This window comes from Meriones unguiculatus, chromosome 12, assembly GCF_030254825.1.
Source record: "Meriones unguiculatus strain TT.TT164.6M chromosome 12, Bangor_MerUng_6.1, whole genome shotgun sequence".
Taxonomy (NCBI): Eukaryota; Metazoa; Chordata; class Mammalia; order Rodentia; family Muridae; genus Meriones; species Meriones unguiculatus.
Genome location: NC_083360.1, coordinates 617,613 through 637,618, shown reverse-complemented (window position 1 = coordinate 637,618; position 20,006 = coordinate 617,613). Strand labels below are relative to the sequence as shown.

The 20,006-nt window shown below is 42.0% G+C and overlaps 1 protein-coding gene across 4 annotated transcripts in view; it reads left to right on the top strand.

The window, feature by feature from the left end:
- The window catches only part of Klhl5 (kelch like family member 5), a 63,514-nt gene extending 43,984 nt beyond the window's left edge, over nucleotides 1-19,530 (top strand). For all 4 annotated transcript variants that reach the window (XM_021640684.2, XM_021640683.2, XM_060365274.1 and 1 more), the window contains exons 6-11: nucleotides 6,157-6,343; nucleotides 9,466-9,690; nucleotides 12,317-12,479; nucleotides 13,823-14,035; nucleotides 15,884-16,055; nucleotides 18,330-19,530. In XM_021640684.2, coding sequence (XP_021496359.1) covers nucleotides 6,157-6,343; nucleotides 9,466-9,690; nucleotides 12,317-12,479; nucleotides 13,823-14,035; nucleotides 15,884-16,055; nucleotides 18,330-18,386 — 1,017 coding nt within the window. In that variant the 3' untranslated portion in view covers nucleotides 18,387-19,530. The remainder of the gene's footprint in view (nucleotides 1-6,156; nucleotides 6,344-9,465; nucleotides 9,691-12,316; nucleotides 12,480-13,822; nucleotides 14,036-15,883; nucleotides 16,056-18,329) is intronic.
- The last annotated feature ends 476 nt before the right edge of the window (nucleotides 19,531-20,006 follow it).

The window sequence follows — 20,006 nt, the reverse complement described above, 5'->3', positions numbered from 1 at the left end:
TCTGAATGAAAGAAAATAAAATATGAAAAATCTTATTAGATGTTGGAAATAGCCCTTATTTCCACATAACCTGGAAACATAGTTCTGTTCTGCAAACTTCAAACCCCTCTTCCCATGAACTTAGGGATAGAACATCTTTCTGAGGTTTTGTTGGTTTGTTTTTGCCCTTGGTTTGGTTTGCTTTTTTTTTGTTTGTTTGTTTGTCTATTTGTTTTCAAAACAATGCTTTTCTGTGTAGTCTTGGCTATCCTGGATTCACTTTGTAGGCCAAGTTGGTCTTGAACTCACAGACATCCACCTGCCTCTGCCTCCCCAAGTGCTAGGATTACAGGTGTGTACCACTGTGCCCCACAATTCCTGAGTTCTTAAACTTGAAAGACAGATCATTTAGTTCATCAGCTAGGGTACAGTGGGAATCATCAGTCCAACACAAGTAAAACTAGAAGTTCAGAACCACAAAGTAACTGCATGCATTCTTTCCTTCTCAGCTGTGGCTCTGCTTGCTTTACTACTGATTAACATGGAGTTTTTGGGAGCCAGAGCTGGGATCTGAACTCATGTATGGTTCTGTGACCTTTTTACAGACTCCTCTGGCCATGTATAAAATTGCAGGGTGGGGCTGGAAAGATGGCTCAGCAGTTAAGAGCACTGTCTGCTCTTCCAAAGGTCCTGAGTTCAATTCCCAGCAACCACATGGTGGCTCACAACCATCTATAGTAAGATCTGTTGCCCAGAGGCACACATGCAGGCAGAATACTATATAAATAATAAATAAATCTTAAAAAAAAATAAAATTGTAGGGTATAGGTTAAGGGGGAAACATATTACAAGCTAGTTGTGGTTACAGTGTAATAAGAAGAGGCTGTAATAGGTGAATGCACATTACATGAAAATAATGAGCCCCCTTCAAGAACAAAACCAAAACAACAAAATGATGGCTGAGGGAGAAGCAGAGTGAGCTTCCTTAAATGTCATGTTGTCTGCATCTTGTGTTAGCCGCCAAAGGTGGGGGTGGGGCCCAAGAAGAGACCATATTGCACTGGTGTGAAGCATACATTATGAAATTTGAAAAACAGTTACTTGACTGAGCCCAAAAATAAAGAGGGGCTATGTCAAGAGGTCAGGCTAGAGAGGAAAGTTAATCGGATCATGAAGAAGCTTTAGTCCTACCAAGGAGTTTGGACTTTATCCTAAAAGCAATGAGGAAGGATGGAAGGATTTTATAATAGGGATGACATAACATAATTCTATTTGGGGACAGCAACTATAAATGCATTGCAGAGAATGAATCGGGGTCAACACTAGAAACCCATTAGAAAGGCTATCAGGGTCCAGCCCGGCTAAGTAGACACTCAGGCAGCACCAGAGAGAAATTACCAGAAACTGACAAAACTTAATGACTGGGTTAGAAGAAGGGCCCAGAGTGAGCCTTAGTGCAGAATGAGGTTAGTGAAGGTGATGACATTTGAGATGAAGACTGTAGAGTGAGGGAGAACATGTAGCATGGGGAAGGGAGAATCATTTTCCCAAAATTGCTTTGCACCTTAAATCCTAAATCCTCAAAATATTAAGAGGAAAAAAAATAGAAAAACTTACTAGCTTGTTGAAACCCAAAGCAAAAGAATGATACTGGCCAGCAAGAATGCAGAAGTCCTAGGGATGGACTATAGAAAACACTAAGATTTAGTGGCCATTACCAACCTAGCCAAGTGACTAGAGAGCCAGCAGAACTTAATTCCATGACTGAATGTTATGTCATCAAACACTACACAGAAGACAGTTAAGGAGGGGACTCCAGTGGGTTAGCCCAATGGTTCTCAAGGTATAGGATCAATAGTGTCTGTAAACTTTTTGAAATACAAATAATAATCAGGCCTCATCTCACAACTCTGTGAGATGGGCCCCTGAAACCTGGATTTAATAAGCCTTGTAGTGTACCCTCAGACTTGAGAACCCTGTGAGGAATGGTAGTAATGGAGGAGCAAATGCAATTGAGTCGGCTACAATGTTACCAGTTGCACAATGTCACCAGTTACCTCACCTCTCCCAGCTGTAACTTCCTTTCTTAAAATAATACTAAGTTACAGTACTGCAACACTTAGTTACTCTGTTGTACCCACACACACACACCTTTGGTAACTTCCTATAAGAATAGAATACAATGTATTTAGATCAACTCCATTATCCTTACCTCTCTTCAACTCCTCAAGGACCACACACACACACCAGCTTCATGTCTTTAGAACCCACTAAGTACAGTTAGCACAGCCATCTGTGCGGGGGTATAGGAGCATGGGCAATCTGCTTACTCCACATGGCTAGAAAAAGCTTACTGTGCCTCCCTCCCTGGCTATCACCAGCCCAAAGCCCCTCAGCTAATGGTAGAGCTTTGTGAGTCCCTCCTCCATCCATGCTGGAGTGTTGACAGGCTTGATCTTATATAGGTCTTGTGCAAGCAATCCCAGATGCTGTTAGCTCATAAGTGCAAAGGCCATGCCATGTCCAGAACTCACTATTTTGTAGCAATCCTCCCTGACCTCTGGCCTTTATTACATTTGTAAAATCATGTTTTCTCAGTGTTATCACTGAGATTTTATCATGTTCTGTTAGACAAAGCACTCTAGCCTAGCTAGAAGGGATTTAGCTTCCAATATTAACTTTATTATGGTGTCACCAACAGTAGATGGTAAATGATGGAAGAAATTATGTATATAATTATGACATGTGACCCAAATGATCTTTTAAAAGTTTTATTTATTATTTGTATGTGGATTTGTGTATGTGTGTACATGTGTGTGTGATGGGTTAGGAGCACACATTTTACAATGTGCATGTGGAGGTCAGAGAATAACGTCATGGGCTGTGTTCTCACCTACGTTTATATAGGTTCCAGAGTTGGAACTCAGCTCATCAGACTTGCACAGCAAGGGCTTCCCTCGCTGAGCCAACTCATCAGCTCCCAAATGATCTTTAAAAAAAAGATAATTTGTTTATCTGTGTGTGCCCACACGTATGTGCTATTGCATGCAGAGTCGGGGGTCAACACCAGCTGTCCTTCTTGACCACTCTCTACCTTATTTTCCTGAATCTGGAGCTCGTCATGGCTAGACTGGCTGGCCAGTGAGCTCCAGGGCTCCACCTGACGCTGGCCCTCCCAGTGCCGAAGTCACAGATGCATGCCCTGGTCCCTGGCTTTTGTGTGGGAACAGGAGTTCTGAATCCAAGTTCATGCTTGTGTGGCAGGCATTGTACCAGCCGAGCCATTCCCCAGTCTAACACGTGATCATTTTACATGGCTTTCAAAAGAAGCTGAATAATCAAAAAGGAAGTGTTTATGGTCATTTCATTTTACTTTTGCCTGGAGTTCTACCAAAATCCGATGCAAATTCAAGAAGGAAGAAATATTACAGTTGGTGCTACAGGGAAGACAGACTAGGATTGATCAAGTTCTATGCAGGGTGAATAAGACATTCTCATTCTCTATGTGTTTTTGAGGGACAATTTTAGAGAAACGGTCATGGCAAACAAATATAAGAGTGAAGATAAGAATCTTCACAATCAAGATGTCTGTCTTTTCCAGATGCTTTTATTTTAATGGTTTGCCATTGTTTGTGGCAGACAAGGCACTCGGAATTCATAAAAATGCAAGAGTGTATTAGAATCAGTATTTTATAGTTTAGCCAATTACAATAGTTTCCTGAACAATAGCTTACCTGCTACACTAATGCTTGATTAATGTTGTCCTTGAGTTATTATTGCTTTATAATTTTTCTATCTCACTTGTTTACTTAAATATAACTAATCTCATTTTAATAAACTACAGAACTTGTCAGCATGTTAAGAAATATGTTTTACTTCAAACTGTAGTTACTATAAGATCTCCTGAGACTTTATTCCTACATTTTATTTCACATTTATTTTTATTTAGAAAACACTTGGGTAATTATATTGGAAATAATACAAACACTAACATTAATCTAAGCAAGTCAACTCTATGCATGCCCACTAATGGCTTCTGTGGTAAGTTTATGTTTTTTGTGTATAGGGGGAAAGGGCCTAGGTCATGTCTTACTGGAATTATTTTGCCTTTGGCTTATGATACATGCTTACCAAATGCCACAGCTTTTTTATGGTGACATGTGCTATAAACTTTGGTTTCAGTTATCAAAGTCTGGACATATTCTCAGCCTTATTAGCCATTAGAGAAATACAAAATAAAACCCGCTCTCTACTTACCCAGCTAGCTGAAATGGGCATGGTGGGTGAGGGCGTGGAAACAGAAACTCACAAGATGTCTGTGGAGACGGGAATGTGGTACAGATGCTTTGAAAAGCAGTTAAGGATAATTTTATGTACTTATCTACCCAAGAGAAATCAAACTATGTCCACACAGTTGTGTGAAATGCACACAGCTTTCTTAGCATCTCTGTTAATAGTTGCTCCATACAGAAAACAACCTAAGTGTCCATCAACTGCTGGGTGGATGAAGAGAAATAGAGCCAGTCAGGAGAGTACTATTCATCAGCAAAGAAGTCAGATACATGCTACAACATGGGCAAACCTAGAGAACATGCTGGGTAAAATCAGCAAGACATAGAGGACATATATGATTTTGTTTCTATGAAATACACAGACAAGGCAAATCTGTATGAATAATTAATGTTTGGGAGAGGAGGTGGATGGGCATGTCAGGGAACAGGCTCTGAGATGTACCCAAGGTGAAAGAAACGCTGCAAACCTTTCCACTTGGTACATTACTAAAAGTCATCTGATTGGATGAGTATGGTGTGTATTCTATGCTTCATAGGGTAGTTAGGAGAGTATGGTATGCACTATGCTTTAAAGGGTAATATGCTATATACTATGGCCAGGGAACTGTTCTCCAAGAACAACAAGAAAGCACAGTTATCAGGACTCTATCAAGGGAACTGTTACTCACTAGCTTAAAAGGAGAAGTTTATATGATCGTATCAATAGATGTATGAAAAGTATTTGATGAAGAATTTGGCAACATTTCTTAATTTGAAGCATGGAAGTCGGAGAGAAGGAGGCAGCTTAAATAAAAGCAGGTCGTGCGATGCCATAGCAACTACTGCCTGAAGCAGTAAAGCGCTAGCACCGCCTCCACTCGAGCCAGGAGCAGAGAGGCTCCACTTTGCCATTACAGCATTACAGCGAAGGTTTGGGCAGTCTGAGAGACCATAAACCAAATAGTTGATGTCCCCCCAGAAAAAGACACCCGACCAGTCCTGCTCGGTGATGAGTGAACGCGTGAGAGCTGAAGCTGAGTGAGTGTGCTGAAGTCCAGAGTGACACAACCTAAAATAGTCAGGAGGTCTTCTTTCTTCTCCAGCAGAACATTTCCAAAAAGTGAAGTTTAAAAAAGTAAAATAACCAAGAAAAAGTAAAATTGCATTAAAATAACTACATGGGTAAGAATAAATTTAATAAAATGAAGTAAAAATAGTAAAGAAAGTCATACAAGTGAGAAGGCCTCTTGAATAAAAAGACCTAATATCACCAAATGTATATTCTCCACAAGTAGTAGAAGAATTTAACACAGTTCACAACAAAAGGCAAGAGAGTCAAGATAATGAGAGAGAACTAGATGATGCTATCTTAAATTGATATGGAAAACTAAAGCTCGGATATCCAAGAAAACTATGAAGCTTGCTGAGGGGAGAGTGAAGATGTCAGACTTCAGAGCATGCTCTAAAGGCACCAGTCAGCTAGCTGTGGAAGCTCCTGCCGATATTTTCTCTCAGCACCTATGAGATAGAGGCAGGACAATCAGAAGTTCAAGGCCTACCTAAGCCACATATTGAGCTCAAGGCCAGTCTATGTGAGTTTGTGCCTCAGAAATAACATGAACAGGGCAGGGGAGGGTGATATTTGCCTTTAATCCCTGCACCCATAAGGCAGATTCACTAGCAGGCTGGAGATGGCTTCTGCCCATGATTGCAATATGTGAGAGGCTGAGGCTGGAGAATCAGGGGTTCAAGACCAGCCTGATCTACATCATGAGTTCTGGGCCAACCTGGACCACATAATGGGTCTCAAAAAATAAAATTCTAGAGATAAATCCATAGAACAAATAATGAATAAAAGAGTATACCTTGTGTGTCTTCACTGTACACACACTCTGCTCTTTTCTAGTTCCTGGCAGACATGGAAAACAATGCACTTTTTCGGGATGACATAGAATGTCAGAAACTCATCATGGAGGCAATGAAGTATCATTTATTGCCTGAGAGACGACCCATGTTGCAGAGTCCTCGGACAAAACCTCGGAAGTCAACTGTTGGAACGTTGTTTGCAGTTGGAGGAATGGATGCAACAAAAGGTACTGGATAATCTTTGATCTGAAGGAGGATGGGAAGTATTGCTGCCACGAGCCCCTGCAGAGAAATGGCTGGTCGAGGGACAGGGCAGGGAAAGATGAGCCCAGAAAACACTCTAATGGCGGAAAGTATTCAAGGCAAGTCAAAAGGACATCTCTTGTTGGGAGACCCCAGTGAGTCTAAAGTAAGCGGAGCATCAAAGTAAGTGAGTACAGTAATGGCGATAACATAAAGTCAGAGTCCCCGTGAGTGCAGACTGACACAAATAGAGAGGGGGGAGCTGTTTCTTTCCATAGAGTCCCCGTGAGTGCAGACTGACACAAATAGAGAAGGGGGAGCTATTTCTTTCCATAGAGTGCCAGCTAGTGTAGAAAGAAAATGAGATTAGGAAAACGTAATCGCTTAGTTTGGACTAGAGATCTAGCTCAGTGAGAACACTACTTCACAGGCATCATGCACACTGGGTTCAACCCCCTGTACACACACACACACACACACACACACACACACACAGAGAGAGAGAGAGAGAGAGAGAGAGAGAGAGAGAGAGAAGGCTTAACCATTTGGTGGTCATCAAAGTACAACATCGTTAATCTGAAAATCTTGGAGAAGACATGACACTCAAAAGGTTTCAGATTTCGGAGCATTTATCCCTCACTTTGACTGTTATAAAAGGTAAAATGGTATCTTTACAAGTACTGAGGACTGACACACAACACTTAACCAAGTAGCCAAAGCTAATGTTGCCAGTGATGACACCAAAGAGCGAGTGCTCTGATAGGACCCACTCACTCCCCAGAAGTCAGCAAAACATCTTCGCAAAAAGCATCACCTGAGGCTTAGGCACAGGTCCAAACCGAGAGGCTTTCTCCGGAAGAGCTTGTCTGTCTGTAGTATTAAAAAATGCCAGTGCCATACAATGTATTTCAAAATTCAGTTCAGACTTCAGGGGCCAGAGAGACGCCTCAGCAGTTAAGAAGTAGCCCTTGGCACTGCGTGCACATCTGCGCCGCATGCATGCAGTGCCTGTGGGTGCCAGCAGCGGGCAGTGTATGCCCACACCCACCCACTGAAGTTACAGGCTGCTGGGAGCCTGAATGGGTGCCAGGAGTTGAACCCAGGTCCTCTTGAAAAGTAGCCAGTGCTCCTATCCACTTATCCCTCCAGCCGCCCAACACACACAGGCTTGAAGATACATATTTGTCTCATTATTTTAGATGCTTAAAATTTGAGTTTCCAGTTTGTAACAAAATCCTACTACTTCATAAACTAGGTCTAAATGAAGAAACTTAAGACTCAAAAGGAAAAAATAGTTTAAAAATCCATCAAGGGAAAAAGATTTTGAATTGATGGAAGGCAATTTTTACTTTATTTTGATTTATTTGATGGAAGGGTTTAAGGTTATGGTTGGAATGAAAAATCAAGTTACACCATGGGTAGTAATTTCCTTCACTTACACAGCCTGCTTCCCAAATGACCTTTAACTCTTTGCTGGGGATGATAATTTCCATATATATATATCATGAGTAGATGAATAAAATATCATTATTGCCAAAGATTATAAAGAAGCATTATACAAATTCAAAAATACTTTCAACCAGCTAATATTTATTCTGTTTGGTACTTTGAGAATACAAAGACTTGGTGTCAATCTCAGAGTACTTAGAATTGTGTAGGGTAAAGAAAAGACAGTAACTGTAAAAAAATACAGTGCCCATGTGTAGAGCAAAACTGTCTCTGGCTCTCAGAGGTCGTTGGTGGCAGTAGCTCTGATGGGCTTATGCTACAGCACTATAGCAGGTGTTCACTGTGATGGGCTCCTTTATAGGGCTAGAACTTGCTGTTAATTAGCAGCTCACAGAGACAAAAGGACTCTAACTCTACATAATGGGAAGTTAGATTTTTTTTTTAAGAAGGGCAGTGTATCTTTTATTTGTTTTCCTAAATCTCTACTGGTCCCACATCTTGAAGAAGCAAAATAGTTCTGAAATTTTCTAGAGGTAAACCCCATGGGTAGTGGCTCTCTTCACATCCCACAGTCTGTTCCCAAGTGACCTTTGTCCTTCCTCCTTGCCATAGACAGTGCCCCCATCCCTTCTGTGACAGTCAGCCCCCTGCACCCCTTTTGTTGTTACTGTTCTTTCCTCCTTCCTCTAGAACTTCACACAATAATTGTTTCTTTTGTCCCTGTGTCATCAGTTTCCTTCCTCTCAACTAGACCCTTTCAATTAACATCTAGAAACCAGCCCAACAATCCAGATCTTAAAAGGAAGCCAACGCCCCCCTTCTCTGTCTAGGAGCACTGTCTGCACTGTGGCCAAACTTCTGCAAATAATTCTTCTATGGAGCATCTGCCTCCATCTCTTCACCGCCTCTCAGTGCTCAAGTAAGGAGCCCTCCCAACAGTCCTCAGTGGTCTCCATGCAGCTGCATCCCATACTTTTAAATTTTTATTTGTTCCTCTCCGCGCATGAGATTGCTGGCGGAACTAACTGCTTTTGGCCTTTGTACCTCTGGCTTCCATGATCCTCAGCTCCCCTGTATTTCCTCCCACTGCTGGGTGTCTTCTCAGCCTCTTCGAACAGAGCGCCTTCCCTGCTGGACCTTTCAATGCTGGAGCCGGGAGGAGGCCTGGAAGGGTGCCAGGAGAAAAGATCACCGGGCAAGGCAAGGGCCATTCTGCAGGAGCTTCATGAGCTACAACAAAAGTGTTGCTATCGATGCTAATAAAAACCTTTATACTTTGGGGCTAGGGAGATGACTCCATTGGCAAAGTGCTTCTCCAGTGCATCAGAAAGACCTGAGTTCAGATCCCCAGAAACCATGGTCAGAGCTGGCACATGTGTAACCCCAGTGCAGGGGAGGCGGACAGGTAGATCTGGAGCTCCCTGGCCAGCCAGCCTAAACAACAGCGAGTTCCAGGGTCAGTGAGACACCTCAGGAAAAACAAAGTGGACCATGATAGAGGACACTACACGTCAACTTCTGGCCACCACATGCACACTCACATGCATGCAAACTTGACATATATCGGCCACACACACAAGATAAAATTCTACTTCTGTGTATATAACACAGTCATGGCGGAAGTTGCAGTCACATAACTGTCTTTGTTACTGTTAAGGAGCAACAAGCATTGAGAAGTATGATCTCCGCACAAACATGTGGACTCCCGTAGCGAGCATGAATGGGAGGAGGCTACAGTTCGGTGTCGCCGTGTTAGATGACAAGCTGTATGTGGTTGGAGGGCGAGATGGACTGAAGACTTTGAACACTGTGGAGTGCTTCAACCCCAAAACTAAAACCTGGAGTGTGATGCCGCCTATGTCCACACATAGGCACGGCCTTGGTAAGTGTGTCTGCAGCCCTACTTAGAAAGCCATGTGGCGGGCCACCGCCACACTTTTACCATCTGCACCAGGCAGGAGACCAGTGTGTGGACCAGTCAACATCAGTTGCCAAGCATACTTCATACCTGAGAAGCAGAAACCAGAACGTGAGCATTTAGATAAATGTGCAACAACTCACACGAGAAAGCACGGGCTCGAAGGAGTTAGGGAAGCGCGAGGTCCATCACATTTATGCCTTGTGTTAGCAATTCGCACTGTGTTCCCTTGTTAAAATACCCATCAAAATAGCATTTTAAGTTCCATATGTATGAGAAAAACAATAATGACACATAGTAGATGTACATATATATATATATATATATATATATATATATATATATATACATGTATGTATTATTATGGCTTTTAAGCAGAAGTGAGTGAATTCACACATACCCCCAAACTGAGTGTAGTGCAGACTCTCCTTTTCCTTCTGTTTTTGTGTGTACAGGTGTTTCCCTGAATGCATATATGTGCAGCATTTGTATGCAGTGCAGGGTGGTGGATCCCAGGAACTAGAGTGACAGATGGTTGTGAGCTGCCAGGGGGGTGCTGGGTATTGACTCCCAGTCCTCTAGAAGAGCAGCCTCTGGATCGTTCTGACTGTTGAACGATCTCCCCTCTTCTCACTCTCCCGGCACATAACTCACAGAGCCTACAGCCGTGCCTATGCTGTGTGTCCTTTGCTCTGTGGGGCCACACTGAAAACACAAAGTCAAGGAAAGTCTGTGGCCGTATTGTCTAATCACAGTTGGGGAAAGGTTTGAATTGGCTGCAATAAAGATGTTGATGGATCACTACCAAAGAGAGACAAAAACAGTGAAAGCATATGTGAGCTCAGCTCAAGGAGGGTGCACTGCACTCGGCCTCATACTCAACACCGAAGCAGAGGCTGCCCAAAGCTAGCACCAGAAAGGGAAAGAACAAAGGCGCTTTCTTCATCCTGAAGGAATTAACGGTGCACGGATGAGGACAAGTAATTTTAGGGAACTCTGTTTTCTCTAGTGAAACAAGAGAAAGAGAGTGGAGAAGTGCAGAAATAAAACTGGGGTGTATCACCAGCTTCTGCAGCATAACAAAAAACTCCACAACTTAGAAGCCTTTTGTTGTAGTTTTGTTTTGAGCCAGGGTCTCATACGGTCCAGGCTGGCCTCAAATTCACTATGTAGCTGAGGGTAGCCTTGCATTCCTAATCCTCCTGCCTCCACCTGGCCAGTGCTGACACTGCAAACCCGTGCTGCCACATCTGGCTGAAATGTAGAAGCAGAGACCGTGACTCCTTACTAACGTAGCTGCAGGCTGGTGGCTTGGCATCATTTAGGCTGGTGGAAGGGCTCTGCTGCTCTGGATAATCTCTGTTGGATTTTCATCTGTGTGGGCTGGGTGGTCTCTAACATGGCAGCATCACAGGGCATCAAAAGCCACGAGGGAAGGTGAGCTTCAGGGCACATTCTCATGCCTCTGCTTGCATCGTGCACACACTGTTCTTCCAGAGGACCTAAGTTCAAATCCCAGCAATCATACGGCAGCTCACAACCATGTATAATAGGATCCAGCACCTTCTTCTGGCCTGTAGGCATTCATGCAGACAGAGCCCTCATAGACATAAAACAAATAAATCTTTAAAAAATTTTGCTAAACCAGGATGTGGTGATGCCCACCTGTCATTCCAACACTTGGGAAGTGGAGGAAGGAGGGTGGTGAGTTTAAGAGCAGCCTAGTTCACAAAGTGAGAGCCTGTCTCAAAACACAAGGGCCAACAAACAAGAAGTCCTTGGCCAACTCTCCGTCACATTCAGAATAAAACCTAAAGTCCTAATGAGGGACAAGGTCAGAGGCACCATTTCTGACTCCCTCATATTCTGCCCTCTCTCTTCCAGTTACCTGCTCAGCCAAATAGACAACTTTGGCACCCAGCACACTGTCACTGTCCCTCACCTCCCCCTCCGTGCATGGCCTCCTGTGGCATTCCCGCTTCTATTCACATGTCACCTCATCACACAGCTGTTCCTTGGCACTCTCTACCCTTGCTTTCATTGCTCCACTGTTGGTACATACCTGATGTGTATTTCATATCTGTGTCCTATACACCAAGGGCATGGCCTCACCTATTATGTTCTGTGGAGTGCCTATAACTTAGAAACTGAAGAGACCTTTGCTGAATGAATTTAAGAATGGCTCTGTTCCCTGATGAGGGTACCAACAAATTCAAGGCTATGATGTCACACTTCTTGCAAGGCTGTGGTGTCACACTTAGCTACAGTAAAACCTGAAATTCTGAAGTCCTAGAGAGAAAGAATGAAGACACTGAGTGTTGAGACTGTCTTAGTAATGGCAGTATGCGCATCTGGCAGAGGTTTAAAATAACTTGCAGTTGTAGCTCAAGATGCCATCTCTAAGCTTCAGAGAAAGAACTGCAGAGCTGTGTCAGCCCACTTACTGCGGGAAAGCCCGGGAAGATCAGTAGCTATAGCCTGCGTTCATGCTTGGTTACATTTGCATGTTTCAGATTGAGTGTACTTAGGTTTTGAGTGAGTGTGAGTTTGGAGCAAATCTAAGTCTTCCCTCTCTCCTGTCCACTTGCAGGTGTGGCTGTGTTGGAAGGGCCCATGTACGCCGTAGGAGGCCATGATGGCTGGAGCTATCTGAATACAGTGGAGCGATGGGACCCTCAGGCTCGCCAGTGGAATTTTGTTGCCACTATGTCCACCCCCAGGAGCACAGTGGGTGTGGCAGTACTAAGTGGAAAGTAAGGAGATATTTTGATATTCCATTTCAGCCACAATAAACTAAATTTATTATTGCTTCAAGTGAGTTAACAAAACCTTCTCAGTAATTTCTGTCTATAATAGGCCTAATTGCTCATAGATAAGTTGTTCTTCCATGCAGGGATCACAGAGTTCTAAGTTTTATATAAATATCCAATATAAAATTGTACAGCAACAATCTTCAAAACTATGCTTTTGAAAGTACTACAGTGGACGGGGAGATGTCTGCAGCTGAATTGCTTGCTTAATAAGCATGAGGACCAGAGCTGGGTCCCTAAAGCCCATGCAGATATCAGACGGCCGTGGCAGGCCGCCTGTCAGGCCATCCTGGAAAGGCAGAGGCGGGCATCACCAGAACAAGCCTCACAGGCTAGCCATATCCGGGAGGTCTGGGCTGACTGAGAGACCTGCCTGGGAGGATGAGGTAGAGGAGCCATGGAGAGGTGGTACCTGGCGTCAGCCTCAGGCTCCACAGGCACACGTATGTGCACCCGTAAACCTGTGTGTGCCTACACATAAGGATGCATATATGCACATGTGAAATTTTTTGATGCATAAATTTAAAACTTAAAATCTTGTGATCTCATTTTCCCTGCATTGTCTTTACTTTTGTGTCTCTTCTTTCTTATTGTGGTAGACTGGTAACCCCAGAATGGATTTAAGAAAAGGCCTTTGTCTACTGTTAAAAAAAAAAAAAAAAAAAAAAAAAACAGATTTAACGGGGTCTTCACTCACAGTTCTCAATTGTTTGAGGACTAAATACAAACCTTTTAACCCTTTCTTCAACCATAAAATAAATCACTTGATGGTTTTTAATTAATTTCTCTTTTATTGCTTTCATGTTTTCACTTACAAAAAGAGAGAGGAGGGAAGGTAAAAATCAGCACTAGCAAGGTACCTCTAGAATTGTGATATAAGGAAAACAAGGGGATGGGTGGAGTGGCCACACATCCTTAATTCTAGCACTCAGGAAGCAGAGGCAGAAATTTGAGTTTGAAGCAAGCCTGGTCTATATAGTGGGTTCTAGAGCAGCCAAGGCTACATAATGAGACCCTGGCTAAATAAACAAATAAACAGAAAATATTAATAAATATTTTTTCTATTTATGCCTAAGCTCTTATTTCCTCAGGACACAATTGTTAAGTCCTTTGTGTTAGTGTTGTAAGAACCTAATGGGCAAAGAAGTGGAAATCGTTTTTTAGATGGATATTATGGCTTTCATTTACCTGCTATCATATCTTCTTTCTTAGTATCTTCAGCATGGTGCATCAACAGTGACACCTTAAAGTCAACGAGCTATCATTTCACTTGTTCTTCTCTACAGACTTTATGCAGTTGGTGGTCGTGATGGCAGCTCTTGTCTCAAGTCAGTAGAATGCTTTGACCCTCATACCAATAAATGGACACTGTGTGCGCAGATGTCCAAAAGGAGAGGCCGCGTTGGAGTGACCACCTGGAATGGGCTGCTGTACGCCATCGGAGGACACGATGCCCCCACGTCCAACCTGACTCCCAGACTTTCAGACTGTGTGGAGAGGTAATTTCCTGCAAAGGGAAACTAAGAACAAACAAACAAAATAGTTTGCCACACTTCCAGACAGAGTCATGAGTCTGTAGTGAGGCCGTCATGCGCAGCATGACCCCTACAGTTCTATGAACACTGGGTTGTCTTCTCCGGCTATCTCTCCACCTGTCTCCCAGCTGCCTACTTGGATTCCAGTCTCCTCGTATCTTACCTTGGGATTGAGCACATAATGAATCCATTGAGACAAGCATTTATTGTTTAGCTGTTTTCTGTTGGACTCTGTACCTCATCAGAAAAGTATGGGAGCTTGATGAATTTAAGAAAGAATGAATTAGGGGTGGGGAAACAATGTAAGAAGTGAAAAGAATAGGGACATATCTGGCCCATTTTGATTTACAGTGAAATAATAGGAAATGATAAAGAAGAATGAAAAGCTGCTGGGCACAGTGGTACACACCTATAATCCCAGCGTTCAGGGAAGCAGAGGCAAGTGGATCTCTGTGAGTTCGAGGCCAGCCTGGTCTACAAAGCAAGTCCAGTACAGCTGAGGCTAAACAGAGAAACTGTCTCAAAAAAAAGAGAGAGAAAAAAGAAAGAAAAATGAAAAGCTCTTACGAGTCTTAAAGGTTTAACCAAGTCATTCATACTGGTTATAAGAAACTCAGCTTTTAGGCATGGCAGAGAATCTAGTAGCACTGAAGATTTGGGTGGCAGGTTGGGTCTTCATGTAATTTTTTTTTTATTTAGTTTAAGAACGAGAGAATTGAATGCATTTTAGGGGAAGAAACACTAGAATCATGTGTGAACACTCCAAAATAAAAAAGAATATGGTTCACATAGGAAATAAAGGAAAACTGTGTGGCTGGAGAGCCAAGAGTGATAGGGAGCGTGCCAAAAGAGGAGACAGTGGGGGCTGGTGAGATGGATCAGTGGTTAAGAGCACCAAAGGTGCTGAGTTCAATGTGAGATGGCTGGCAACCATCTGTAGTAAAATCTGATGCCCTCTGCTGTCCTGAGGCACACATGTAGGCAGAACACTGAATAAATAATAAATAAATCTAGAAAAAAAAAAAAAAAAAGAGGAGACAGAGAAGAAGGAGGAGCAGTCACATAGAATGCCAGGGCCTTAGGATAGAGTTCAGATCTTAGAGGAATATGTAATCAGTGAGCACCAGAAAGGGAGACTGGAGCCGGTGTTTTAAGGTTAGAGTGATTTACTTAGTGAACTGGAGATGGCGAGAAGGGTGGTGACCTAAAATCCAGGCTGGTGACACTCACCAGTCTCGGACAACAAGCAGATCTGGCGGTGTTGCAAAAGGCAGTTAAGTTACAGCTGCATCTCGTCTGTAGTGGGAAGAGGTGTTCTGCTCATGTTATGATCCGGGGAGGAAATCCAGGGTTCTTTAGTGTGATTAATTACTCCAAGGAAAAGACAGTTGTTGGTGTAAGAAACATCAGAAGCAATATGGCATGTTAGCATGAACTATCTACACTTTAAATGACACCATTAGCAGTTCTAATTTAAAAAGAGCAAGAAAACAACAGCACAACAAAAATGGACACTACCATTATTGAGAATTTAAGTCCTCTTACACAGAGTTTTAGTATATTGCTTTGCCCACATTTTCAATGGCGACACCGAAGCCTTGAAGCAGTTTTACTTTATATTTATGTTGAGTTGCTAAGTGTGCTATATCTACTAATTAAATCCGTCACAGTGTAAGTTACATGTCTTTTAGGAAAATAATGATCTTTTTCTCTAAAATGCCTTCAACATATTTACATCACAGATAAGACAGAAACTAGACTTGAAGGACAGATGTTTGCAATGTCAGCTCCAGTGGTAAAATTTTCTTTCAGATATGATCCCAAAACAGACATGTGGACTGCAGTGGCCTCCATGAGCATTAGCAGAGATGCAGTGGGTGTTTGTTTACTTGGCGACAAGCTGTATGCTGTTGGGGGTTATGATGGACAGACCTACCTGAACATAGTGGAAGCTTATGACCCCCAGACGAATGAATGGACCCAGGTAGGCCATGTCGCTTTTCACTATCTCACCTCTCTCTTACTGTGATAAGACCCTCTAAACTGTACTCAACATTGACATGTATCACACAAATACAGCCTGAGATGGTTCAGGTGTTAAGAGCACTTGCTGCTCTTGCAGAGGACCCAAGGTTGGTTCTCAGCACTTGAATGGAGGCTCACAGCATCCTCCAACTCCAGTTCCAGGGCATCTATACCCTCTTTTGGATTCTATGGGCACTGTATATATATATATATATATATATATATATATATATATATATATATATACATATATATATATGCATACATATAGCAAACATTCATATGCATAATAAAATAAAGTTAGTCTTTTTTAATGCGATAAAGTTGCCTCTTGACTAAGTGTGAAAAAGACAAGATGCAGTGTCTTATTTTATAACAAAACTCAAATTCCTTTGAAGTATAAATTAATATTCAGATAAATTATTAACCACTATTTGATAAAACGTTCTAGCAGTGGTAGAGCTGACAGGTCCAGAGGAAGGCTATACCAAAGGGTAGAGGATATTGTAGAAAATAAGCAAGGATAGTAGTCAAATATTTGAACAGTTTACCCATACACAAGTAATAATTTTTACATACTCAATACTTGGGCAGCATATTAAATTTCTGGCTGTAATCTAATAACCATGACAAACCTAAATTATATTAATAAGTAAGAAAGTCAATGTGGCAAGCTTATTAGCAAAAGACTCCTAGCTAACCACATCTCTTTCTGGAAAGACCACATCTCTTTCTGGGAAAAGCATGGTGGCAGAAGGGTTATACAGCTGGTCACATTGTATCTGTGGTAGGGAAGTATAGAGCAGTAAATATTGATGCTGGTCTTAGTGTTCTATTGCTGTGAAAAGATGCCATGACCAGCCAATACTTATAAAAGAAAGCATTTAATCAGGGGCTTGCTTCCAGTTTCAGAATGTCACTCCATTATCATCATGGTGAGGAGCATGGTCCTGGAGCTAAGAGCTTTACATCCTGATCCATAGGCAGCAGAGACAGAGACAGACTGGGCCTGGTGTGGGCTCTTGAAACCTCCAACAGGACCACACCCATTCCAACAAGGCCACACCTCCTAATCCTTCCAAACAGTTCTTTAACTGGGGACCAAGCATGAAAATAGAGAGCCTATGGAGACCATTCTTATTCAAAACAGCCCAGTGCCCCAGCCTTTCTCTTTTTTTAATTCAGTCCAGGACCTAAAGCTAAGGAATGAGCCCACACACTTTCACAGGTGGGGGATGAAGTCTCTGAAAAGCCCTCACAGACACATTCAGGGGTGTTTTCTACTTGACTCTAAAATTCAGTAAAATTAACCATGAAGATTAACTGCAAAGCAGCTTGGGGAAAGGATGACAGTAGAGGATTAAAAAGGGAGCTTCTTTTTTTAAAAAAAAAGGCATAAAATGGAAGGATTTCAACTATGTGACTTCAGTCTTATTTCTTCAGTAAATGAAATGACACAGTGGACGGTGGAAGAGGTAAGAGTTAATCCCACAGATTTGAGGAGAAAGACCCAAGTCATGGCCAAATTAATTAAAGCAAGCTTTTTTATTCTTGTATATGGGCTGTGTCTCCCTAATGCAGGATTCAAGAGATGAGCATTGGACATAGGGAAGATAAAGGTTTAGCAGTAGGGGAATGGAATTGGCAAGCAAATATGTGGGGTTACAGAAGCAGAACATAAGCATAACAAGTTGGTCACAACAACCTCTTGAAACGAAGACATTTTTGCAAAGTGGTCATAACAACCTCCTGAAACAAAGGTAACTGTCATTTCTGTTTACAGGCAATAGAGACCCATTTGTAGTTAAGGTTACAGGTGGCGCATAGGCCGATCCATGAGAAACAGATTTAATCATAAACAGGAATGAACCTAGGTTTTCTTTGCTATAAATCAGTAATGTACAGCCACACAGCCATCTTGTGTAGATGCCACCACTATTGCTGCTGTTTTAAGCACCTGAAAATGTGAGCTGATAAATAACTGCTTTCATTATACTGTGTTAACAACTGGATAAAAGACACTTATAGAAGGGCTGAAATAGATTGCTAAGTTTAAAGCCCCTGCCCACCCCACCGCCAGCAGTGTTCCAAAGCAGGGAATAGTTGCATTGCGTATTAAACACAATTCTCTAAGCTGTGCTGTTTGTCTGGTCGTCATGCCACAAACCTGTCACAGCACACGTAGGTGACCCACCTTCCTCCATACCCAACCTATACCTCTTGTCCCTTTCAGGTTGCTCCACTGTGCCTAGGAAGAGCTGGCGCCTGTGTCGTGACTGTGAAGATATGATATCATAGTTTGTTCTCTAAATGAAGATGCCCTCTCCCTCTATGGTGTCAGGACAGTCCTACCTGTGGGTTAACTTTTAGTGAGCGCGCAGTACCACACTCCTAGGCACAAAATGCCTCATTTCAAAGTGAAGATGAAACAATGGGGGAAGGAATGGATATAACAGCATGAGACACTTCATTTCTTAGTAAGTTAAAGCTACAGCCAGTGGACTGGGAACATACATTCTTGATGTACAATGAGAATCCAAGTGCACTGCCCCAGAACAATCCAGCACTAACTGGGGAATGCACCTATTTTTAGTCAGGCACCTTTTACTTACATTGTCTAGAGTTATTACAGTTCAAGAATACAAACTTTTAAAATGTCATTTTGTAAGTCTGTCATACATGAGTTTCCATACTTTTGTCCTTTAATCAAACCACTGTTTCAATGACATACTAAAGACTTCACCCTCTAGGGTTTTTTTTCCAGGTACAATGATATTACATATGCTCTAGCTATGAATTTTAGTACTAAAATTGGTTTAACCCGAGAACAAAGAAAAACACGTAAGGCATTAAGAAAATAACTGACCAAATAAATACTTGATAAGACCTCTGGGTCCTACTTAAATAGCCATTCCATAGAGAGCCCCAAGAACTGTGATGGGTTCTCAGAAATGAAAGCAGGAGCATTACATTAAGATATGCAAGTTTAGGTAGACAATAAATATTCTGTCCTCTAGGAGGTTCTTCCGCCCAGCCAGTATGCAATTATGTAGACTTATTTTCTTTTATATTACAAAAGGCCATTTGATTTTCTCTTTTTGATACTGACACAGTCGTTTGGCTGTTCCAACGTTCTGTCTGCTGCCTTGCTCCTAACATTTTGACACAGTTAGGAACTCATTGTAATCAAAAGGTGGTGTGGGAGGGGGGTCGTGTTAACCAAGTGTTTGAAAACTAAGTTTAAAGTGTTTGTTACTCAAAGTTTTGTACATTTGTAAACTCTAATTACATACGTGAATGTTAATAGTCTCTGTGAATTGTTTATTGCCTATAACATGCCCTGGGCAGCAATATTGTATGAAATTCTCTTTAAAGGAGAAGTCATTATCTTAATATAAAATGGATATAAAACTAAAGTCTCATCTTTTAAAGTACAGGCTGTGATTAATATGTTCTTATTTAAAATTAGGGTACCCTTTATTTTAGTTGCTTTCTTGTTGTTGTTTTGAGATAGGGTTTCTCAAAGGCATGCACCTCCATGCCAGCTAGGTCCTTAATATTTAAGGAAAACTTTGTTTAAATCACTCATAGAATTATATTTACACTTGCTTCAGAAAACATATTAAATATTAAATTGCATTACTTGAGTAAACTGTAAACAAATATATTAAAATAAGCATTAATTTCAACAAATTATATAATGTAGATAAGCTGAACAAATTCCTAGTTACACACAAATTTTAAAAACTGCCTTAGCCAGGTGTAGTGGCAGAGGCAGAGGCAGGTGGGTCTCTGTGAGTTCCAGGCCAGCCTGGTCTACAAATCAAGTCCAGGACAGCCAAGGCTACACAGAGAAACCCTGTCTCAAAAAACAAACAAACAAAATTAGCCTCTTTGCTGGTGCTTTTCA